Genomic DNA, 10,407 nt, shown 5'->3' with positions numbered 1-10,407 from the left:
TTTGCTGGGTTATAGATAAGGAGCTATTTTATGTTCTGTGGCACAGATTAAATTAATCCAAAGGTTAAATTATAGCGACATCTCTTAGTCCATTCCAAAAACATTGCATGTAGGATAGTAATATAGCGGGAATTTTAAAGCAGTCGCTGTTAATTTAGACGATAGACTTAAATATTTTAAAATTGTAAATTATGAGTACAAACGGGAGTGGAAATACATTTTACTAGCTAATAAATTATCATTTCGTCTATAAATTTGAATGGTACATAAAGCCGCAACAAGATGTTAAAGGGTATATACCTACCTAAGTCGTTATTTTATTATTTTATCCTTAAATATAGAAATACAAAATAAAAGCAAATGTATATCATATTCAGCACTACTAAAAATGTCTAACATTAAATTATAATATCTGGTATACCTATGAAATCCACTTGGAACATTTTTGTAATGTTAGAACAAATATGGTAGAAATAATAATTATGTACAAGGTAACAATAAGACGATAAATATTTAGGCGAATCGATTGACATTGTTATTTGGCACAAACTCCTAATTAATGATAATTTGATGTCATAGCTGGAATGTTTTAGTCGTAAATGTTTATAAAATTGTAATATATGTTTCATTTACATTCATTTTGTATTTTTGGGCATTTATTTGCAAATCTGAGTATCTCTTCGATAACAATAATATTTTTTATTCTTTATTTTCCTTTCTTTTAAGTCAATAAATATTGAAGACGGCAGGAATTAATTGTATATACCTACATTTGGGAAAGTGTAATTAAATAACGAGATTTAATTCAATATTAATAGAATAAAACTCATTTACTGTTTTAATCATATATTGTATTATAATACAATTTTACTTATGTTAATAATTAGAATTAGTTCTACATACATACATCATTAAATTTGTGATGTTTTAATAAAATTGTTATTTATTTCTTAACTAACTTTTTATTATAATTACAAAATAGAGATAAATAAAAAATAGTAATAATGTAGATACATATTAAGAAATTATTACAATGTTTTTTAAGTAACTATTAACTAGTAAACCTACTCGTCTTAAAGTTTAAAATGTTATGATTTTTTTAATAAGGCAGTTATATCTACACTAATATAATAAAAAGGTTAAATTTCTGAGTGTTCGGCGCAATGTTCTGTATTTCAAATCTGATTTTGTAATTTCTTAATATTGGATATAGGAAAGAATATAGACTATATAACATCAAGCTACGACCAATAGAGCTGTAATGAAAGAATGCAAAAACATAACATGACTGTTAAAAATAAAACAAGAAGCAACATTTTACGTTACGTTAAAATAGTGCTACTAAAAATTGTACAGTCCAGTCGTGTTTTCTTGAGTAAGTGAACATTTAGCGATGAGTATCTACATATTGCCAAGAAAATATATATCAAATAGAGTGTATATTTTATTCTCTTTCCATTTTGAGAGCCATTTCCTTTAGTTTTCGTCGATTTATCTTTGTGCTGGGTAAACTGGGTATTTCATTTATAAATATGACTCCTCCTCTTAATTGTTTTGCATCCGACAGCGAATCTGTATAACAGTGAAACAATATATTATGTTTATCCGGGAGATATTATAAAACTAATTAGCCAATTTTTATGAAATTTGGCTCATTGCATACATATTTTTCCAAAATATAGTAGGGATATTTTTATGGAAGTATTGTGTTTCCGTATTAGAATTCACTTACAATCAAACTTATCTCTTCTTATCTACAGATTTGTATCTGTTTTATTTTATGTAATCACAGATGTATCTACTTATTACAATTTATCTTAATCTGTTGGAATCTTGGAATCTCATGTTGTTGGTCAGATAAAACAGATGTTACGATGATACATATGATCTTGAAATGTCATTGTGAACACTATAGATATAATAATATAATAATAATAATCTCAGGACAATTCACATAGCGCCATCTAGACCGAAGTTAAGCTAGCTAAAGCTTGTGTTATGGGTACTAGACAACTGATACAAATACATAGATTTTTTTTTTCGTAAATACATACATATTATACATAGAAAACACCCAGACCTACACAAACAATCATACTCATGAATACAAATGTTTGTGCCGTGCGAGGAATCGAACCTGCGACCATCGGACGCAAAGCGGTGTGTTAAACCACTAGACCACCGAGGTCGTCAAATATAGATGCCTGCATACAATCTATTCAATGCTTATATAAGAAACCTTTAAGTTCTTAGATGTTTCTAGAAATTTCTTGCTCACAAACTATAAATAAGTTTTTCGTTTGAGCAGAAATGTTTCCAAACTGTTACAACATTGTTGTAACGTTGAAGAATTATAAGGTACAAGGCCATAACATGTTAGTCCTTCGGAATGACAACGCATGAGGCGTCAACGAATTACGTGACATCCATGATACTTTTTGTGAACAGCAACCAGGCCCTTCAGTTTGTTTCAGTCACTAAAAATAATGTTATCAAGTAACCTTTTACTATGTTCTTAATATCCTCTGCTGTTACAGAAATTCCAGGTCTGGGCACCACGCATGCGACCGGCAGTTCGCCACACATATCTGGTATGCCAGTGACTGCCACATCTAACACGCCTGGATGCTGTCTGATCACATTTTCTACTTCTATTGGTGATATCTGTAAAATGAAAACCAATTCTAGTATTTTATACCTCACATTGTAATATAATCATCTTATCTATCGAGGTGGACTGTACAGTAGCCAAGCAGTGAGTGAGCTGTGTTTTGCTGATAGAGTGAGAAAAGGCAGTGAAACAAGATAAGAAGTATGACAACTTAGTCCTTCGGAGTGGGAACGGATGAACGTATCACGGGCTTCACATGATAACGTGTCCGTAGTTTTCATGTAAACATTTTTTCATGTAATTGGGCTAGAGGCACTTAGGCAGTAACAGAAAATTTTATATGTGTATAATAAAGTAAAATAATATAGGCCATTTTAGGCTTTTACATAGCAATATCTCTTCTGTTTCCCTCGTATTGCCGTCAACTGTAACGCTTCATAATTAGTGAAAATAAATTCATAAATATATTCGCAGTTTCATTATCATCATCATCATCATCATTGCAGCCCGGAAGACGTCCACTGCTGAACATAGGCCTCCCCCAAAGATCTCCACGACGATCGGTCCTACGCTACTCGTATCCAATGCCTTCCCGCGATCTTGACCAGATCGTCGGTCCACCTTGCTGGAGGCCTTCCCACGCTGCGTCTTCCGGTCCGTGGTCGCCTCAGTTTCATTATACATATATGTTTTGCTGACATTTACCTGATTGTTCATGTATTTCAATAAAAATTTTATCCGATCCGTAAAATAGTAATTCCAGTTCTCATCCCGGTAGAAAGAGTCGCCGGTTTTGAACCAACCATCCTCACTGAACGCTTCTGCAGTTGCAATTGGATTTTTGTAATATTCCTAAAGAAATTAATATTATCAGTACATTGTTAAGTAATTTAATCAAATATATTTATTTAGGGACAATCTTGCTGGTTGAATTTATCATGTTTTCAACTGAGAATAGTTTTAAAAATGATACCTATGAGCGACCTATGTAAAACATTTATCATAACAAATATAGTATATATTATGCAATATTGCATACTTTATAGTATAAGTATAGACTACATACCAGAGTGGATATTGTTTTAGGTACAAAGCATTGAATGTAACATACGCATACGAATTTGTTTAAACTTCTTACTTTGAAAACTCCTGGCCCTTTTAGCCACAGCTCTCCGGAAACATTTGGTTCCAATATATCTTGTTGAGTCTCTACATCAACCAACTATAAAATAAAATAATAATGTTATTGTTAGTACCACCAAAAATGCTGAATAGTTTATGTTAATTTTTTTAATGCGTTGTAAATTTTTGATGAACATGACATTAATTATTTACTGTACATGTGACATAGGTACTCCAAATGTGATATATAATACATATACATGTATAAAATGTATCATTTAGTTAGTTGGTTAGTTGGGTTAGCATTAGTAGCTAAATGTTGTCAAAATTTGTGATGCACTTAATTAAACTCAATGCACCTTAAAATAATATGAAGAAGAATAAAATTCAATAAATAAGAATATTTAATATAAATGAAGAATAATAAACAACGTACTCGATATTGTAAATGTCCTAATGCGTTACCACAGGATCCTGCTGGAGCTCTTCCACTATGACTTGAAACCAATGCAATAGAACTCAGTTCGCTCAGTCCATAAACATTAACTGCATCCGTGTCTGGTGCTACCGACTGTTAGAAAAAAATTAAAATTCATTTATAATGAAAAATTTTAAATGCGTCTAGAAATGTATTTCGATTTTTAAAATATGCTAAAGAGTTTAAAATTTTCTTGTTATAGCTAAAAAAATATACATTTAGATCAAGAGATTCAATCTATTATTTTATTGAACTAGAATTACAATGAACTGATTCACATCAAGATGAAAAGAGTGGTAACCATTGTGTATAAAAATGAACTGTGTCACAAACATAATGAAATACATTGCAAAGCACGTGGTAGTCATACGCGCTTTACAATTTCTGAGGACTGGCGTTAAATTGTAACATTACAACATTAACACCAGGCTGTTGTTATTATTATATATAGACACTATCTAAATATAAAAATATAGCGTTTACCAGATATCGATATTTCATAACAACTAACCTATTCACAGAGAATAATATTCGTCTATTACAAATTTATTTCTAACAATAATTAAATACTTAAATTCAATTCTTCTATAAGGTTCTGTGGAACTGCACTGCCGCCAATTTGAATCATATCCAAGCAAGTAAAATCGCATTTGTCGCGATCACCAGGCTTCAATAACGTAGCTAGGAATGTTGGTGACATTAGTGTGAAGGACGGCTGAAAATGTTTTAATAAAAAAAATATACTAATATTATACAGAGGTACAGTTTATGCGTTTGGATGGGTACTAATTGTATAATATTAAGAAAATTATTTTAGTGTTGGGTAGCAAAGTCGGAGATCGTTACACTGTTTGATTGTAAAAAGATAATACTTAAGCTTTACATTAGTATGAGTTTTTACTATAAAACTTACTTTATATGTATTAATGAGATAATACGTGTGTTGTTGAGTCAACGGTAATGAACTCTGAACCCTTGAGACTCTGACTATTGGAGTCAATAAAAAAAGAAGTATAGCAGTCAGCCATTGCAATGGAGAACACACTAAAGCTAGTTGAGTTGGTTTCGGAAAATCTTGATGTTTAACCCTGAAAGATGAAGATAACATGAAACCTTTTCAATTAAGTTACGTACATATATCTATCCTGATATCTGTCTGAAGATTTTCACAGTAGAGAATATCAATGGATGTAGCAGATTAGTGACTTTTACTGTTGTTTAAGCATCAAGAAGATTTGAACAGAGTTTGTGAAGTTACTATCAGAATTGAACGTTCCTATAGGTTTAAAACTTGATTGTATCTTACCACAAATATGGAACTGATACTGTCACATTCATTTGCGTTACTACTGCCGCCTTTGGTCTACCAGATGTGCCACTAGTTGAAATTAAAAAAGCTGTTGTCTCCTTCGGATCAAACATACTCACTCTAAAACATAAGACACTGTAAATACATATCCTTCAAAACAGGACCGTAACTTTTTTATTAGATAGAGTAATACAAGAGGAAGGTTTATATCTATACACCCGTACGAAGCCGGGGCAAGTAGCTAGTTTATAATAAAATAAGCAAAATGAAGTAATAAATATATTAAGCACTTACTCGAATTCCTCGACATTAGAATTCTTGCCAAATTCTTCTAAAAAGTTAAAGAAACTGTAATAATTTCCTTTGTCAAAAGTTATTATTTTCGTATCTAAATTCAATGGTTTTAGAGCTGCCTCGACATCTGAAGCCCTCTCGTTCTGGCAGAATACAATTTTTGGCGTATTATTTTCGAATGTGTCTTGGAGTTCATCTGAAATAATTATTTTCTTTCTATGTTACAAAAATAACTATCATCCGGCCTGTTTTAAAATTTCCATAATTTATAGACATATGTATATCAACCATTTGGCTTTATTTAGGAACTAGGGATGCCCAGAACTTACGCATATACATTTCTTCATCGCCGTTGATTGATGATAATCAAATAACAAAAAAATAAATACTCTATACATTGTCATCTATTATTTGGATTAATACTTTATTAATAAAATTGTAGGTGGTGTATGAAACATTTCACAAAATAAACTTTTCCCCCTGTAGGACATAATTTTCCCAACTTTCATTAGCCTGTATGTTGACTCATGTTTAATAATTTCTGTGATAATTTTATTCTAATACCTCCGGCCGTTTCTAAGTGCAACCTTAACATACAAATAGATAAAAAAGAAGAAGAACAATTCCATTGTTAGTAATGTGGACTAATATATCCATTACTCATTTTTAAACTTTCGCACACATTATTAAACGGCATACTTGTTTAATAATGTGTGCGAAAGTTTAGAACACGAATAATTTTAATGGTAAATAAACAGCCAGCTCATGATCATGACCAGCACAACCTAGTCGAAACCTCGAAACAGGTAAATGTGTTTATCTATACATCTATACATATAAACAAAATTAGAGTGTCTGTTTGTAATATTGAAATAACCGTTTTTTACTACATGCATAGAAATATAAATACGGTACATTCACCAAAATAACATTTTTTTACAATAACATTTTGTCTGTCTGTCGGTCTGTTTGTTCCCAAATCAAATGTTGCTAATCTTTGAAATGGCTGGACCGATTTTGACGGGACTTTTTTGGTAGGTAGCTGATGTAATAAGGAGTAACTTGGCTACTTTTATTTTAGTAAAATAATCCACGCGGACGATATCGCGGGAACAGCTAGTTTACTATAAAATTATTAATTTTAAAAACCTTTTTAATTTAATGAGTTCATTAACCAATTGCCAGCAATGTAATGAATTTAATGTATGTAGGTTGAACTCCACAGTTCCCTATGGAAACTATCCTGATTTCCAGGTAAATTTGTCACAGTGAGTTAACTGATCTGAATCCATACTCATCTTATGATTCACCCCTAGTACCCGAATACGTAAAGTTAGTCAATCAACCGATTTTGCAGGTTTGCATGGTATTTTATATTTAGTAGTAAACATGTACCTAATAAAAATTCTAAATATGTACTTACTAACACCAAGAGTTTTATCAATAGGTGCGACAACAATTCCAACAAACAGAGCAGCATAAAATGCAATAGACAAGTCGATGTGATTAGGAGCCATCAGGATTATGACATCACCCTTTTTTAAGCCTATATTTTTGAAACAGTTGGCACATCTCACGCTCCGCTCCAACAATTCTTTATTTTTAATTGATTCTCCTGTTGCCCCGTCGATCTACGAAAACAACTGTTTAATATCTGATAACATAGGAAAACTTTGTAGTAGTCTTGTAGTAATTCTATATGTACCTATACATCATATATTTCTATTAGTAAGAGCTTATTTTGCTATAAGTAAGTGTATATTATCTGTGGGGAATATATAATGAACGATTTAACTGTAGTACTAAGTAGACCTCTGTTAAATCTGGATTCATAATAATGTTCGGTTTATTCCAAGTATTAACTTTAGGAATGGTTTAAACCTCGACTATTTAGACCACGTTTCATCCGAGTTTTAACAGATTTTTTGTAATAAGACCGAAGTGGTTTCTTAAGATTGTATGTTTCGACAATGTTCACTCTTATAATCTTACATTGTATGCCATGATATCATATCATTTTACTATTCTGATACAATAGGAAGCAAAATGTTTGCTGTTATATCGAGATGTTTTATTTATGAAAATATAAACATCTCCAGATTCTTTGTGAAATTGTGATACCAATTATCAGATAGTAAATTATAAACGATTTCAAAAATAGTCTTGGGGTTCCATGTTTATTAAATAATAACTGGCAAAAGAATGAATGACTATGTATATATAATGGAACCAAATGAATGGTTTGCTTGACGGTATATTCTGTGGTCCAAAATAATGTTTTAAATTATTTGGAGTTGATTTCATCAGGTTAACCTTTGCCTTTTCCTGTCCTATCAGAAATGTTATGCATGTGTAGGGTAGAGTTGTGATCACACTCTTATTTCTATACCTATAATAATTAAGGTCATCTTAATCATCCATCATCTGTTATTGCTGAACATCTTATATGCTGTTTGTAAGTACAAACAGCATATAAGATGTTCAGCAAGCAAAGTTTTCAACCTTCAATTTTATCACAGTATATAAGACAGGTATATAAACTCACAATTGTCACTAATTCAGGTTCATCTTTGAAGCTCTGCAACAATATTTTCCCCATATGGAACCTGTCGTCGGGATTTCCTGACTTGGCTATTATTCGAGCTGTCAACTCATTCATATACCAATGTATTGAGTCGTTGACACGTCTCTGTGATTTTCCCATCTTCCTGGATTTTGTACATAGAAATAAATTAGATTCATACATATTAAATTTATAAATACTTCTAGTACTATAACTAAATTGAAAAAGCATATATAGGTGTAGTCACTAATTCTGGATCGATTTTGAGGTCTCTGTATTTTAATTGAATAATTTTATTCCCGCTTGTATTATTCTACTTTTTATGAGTGATGATTTCTATTTATTCCTTTTTTTCTACAAAACCGCAAATAAGTGTTATAAGGAGTAACTTGTAAAATTCCACGAGGACTAAATTGTATAGTATTGTTGTAAAGGGTAACAGCTTGTATAAAAATAAAATTATTTTCTAGTACTGATAGAAACTAATAGACTTGTAGATGGTAAATAAATATCCCGTTTGTATAAAATGTATAGTTAATAATGTGATGGACATTTAAAACAGTAACTAATAGAATGATCTATTTAATACTTATATCTATATAAATTAATAAAATCGAAGTATCTGTTTGTAATATCAAATTAATAGTTTTTCACTAAATGCATATGAAAATATATTTAACTAGGTACTTACGTACATACTAAAATGATAAAATAAGATTTTGTGTGTCTATATATTTGTCAATTTGTTCTTGCTAATCCCTGAAAAGGTTGGACCGATTTTGACGGAACTTACACTCGCAGATAGATAATGTTATAAGGACAACAACACTTTTATTTTATTAATTTTAGTTATTTTAAAAAGTTATTACACGTGAACAAAATCGCGGGTAACGCTAGTTTAAAATAAGCCTTCTTCATTTTAGCATTTTTCCAAAAAAGAATAGATTACTTTGTTACATTGTTACATTGTATATATAATGTTGCTAAAATAATATGACACTGTAGTAGGAGGATTCTAATTAGCATTTGAAAAAAACATAAGAACTAATATCGAGATTTAGAAACAAACCTTTTTATTTTCTAAACCTTGCTGTATTATGAAATATTTATAAGTACACTGTATGTATCACTACTATTTAGTCTTCTAATTCAGCACACGACTATTGTGGTGTGTGATGATTTGTATAATGAGTAATACGTTGTATCATTTGCAGGGCATCAATATACCTATAGTTTATAAGATAACTGCCTGCTCGCATCTTCGTCAGATTTTCTCCGTTTTTGCATCATTTTTAATTACAACTCAGCTCCTTATAGATCTTAGCGTGTAGCGTATTATATTTAAACAAATGTGCAATACGTAATTTTTTTTCAAAATCGGACCAGTAGTATCGTATATAGTAGTAGTAGTTGAATGTCTATACCACACATCTAATCATATTATTATTTGTATGACTTCCAAAAAAATATTTACAAGTGTTTACATACAACTATCATTCAATACAGTTATGGATTTTTCCATTATCTCATAACATATTTTTCTTTTTATATTATTGAAGTCTTTACTAATAAAGGGAAACTGATTATTAGGAATGGAGAATAGAGTAATATCAGATCGATCTCCACGCGGTCCCCCAGACACCATTGTGTCGAATTCATTATGATGGGCTAACTGGCTCGATTTTAAGATTCTCATCATATCCTCCTCCTCTACTGATATATTGCAGCTGTTAATGCAAGCTGGTGCATCATTTCATTATCATGCTTTTAAATTTTCTATACTAATATACGAAAAGCGGAAATCTTGTGTTGGGACGATTACCAATCGGATTTGAAAAAGTATTTTCATTTATGCTTTTTTTATAGCAATTGGGTTAAACGACCTTGCGACTTCGCTATCAAATTTCTCTATAGTGACTCTTAACATCTCCCGTCTGCAGTAAAGTTCATCAGCATTATTTGTGTATTATAAAATGTGACTGACGTCATGAGAAGACCAGTTGACCGTATGACTAGAAAAGTACTAAACG

The 10,407-nt window shown here is 31.1% G+C and overlaps 1 protein-coding gene across 1 annotated transcript; it reads right to left on the bottom strand.

Moving 5' to 3' along the window:
* Positions 1-1,411: 1,411 nt before the first annotated feature.
* LOC131846368 (luciferin 4-monooxygenase-like) lies at positions 1,412-8,518 on the bottom strand. The gene is made up of 11 exons (XM_059195643.1): positions 8,360-8,518; positions 7,238-7,445; positions 5,815-6,010; positions 5,518-5,640; positions 5,125-5,299; positions 4,788-4,926; positions 4,170-4,306; positions 3,750-3,833; positions 3,317-3,463; positions 2,502-2,664; positions 1,412-1,572 (listed from the first exon to the last, which is right to left on the bottom strand). Exons 1-11 carry the CDS (start codon positions 8,516-8,518, stop codon positions 1,445-1,447), a joined length of 1,659 nt encoding a protein of 552 aa, XP_059051626.1. The 3' UTR covers positions 1,412-1,444.
* Between the last annotated feature and the right edge of the window lie 1,889 nt (positions 8,519-10,407).

Source organism: Achroia grisella, unplaced genomic scaffold, assembly GCF_030625045.1.
Source record: "Achroia grisella isolate CSIRO2021 unplaced genomic scaffold, CSIRO_AGI_Agris_v1 utg109, whole genome shotgun sequence".
Taxonomy (NCBI): Eukaryota; Metazoa; Arthropoda; class Insecta; order Lepidoptera; family Pyralidae; genus Achroia; species Achroia grisella.
This window is presented reverse-complemented; position numbering and strand designations above follow the sequence as displayed.

Coding starts and splice junctions, on each gene's coding strand:
- LOC131846368 (XM_059195643.1), bottom strand. CDS start 8,518: ATGGGAAAATCACAGAGACGTGTCAACGACTCAATACATTGGTATATG. Junction 5,641..5,814: donor TCTAATGTCGAGGAATTCGA/GTAAGTGCTTAA, acceptor CTTATGTTTTAG/AGTGAGTATGTTTGATCCGA. Junction 4,307..4,787: donor GAACCTTATAGAAGAATTGA/ATTTAAGTATTT, acceptor TTTTTTTCTAAC/AGTCGGTAGCACCAGACACG.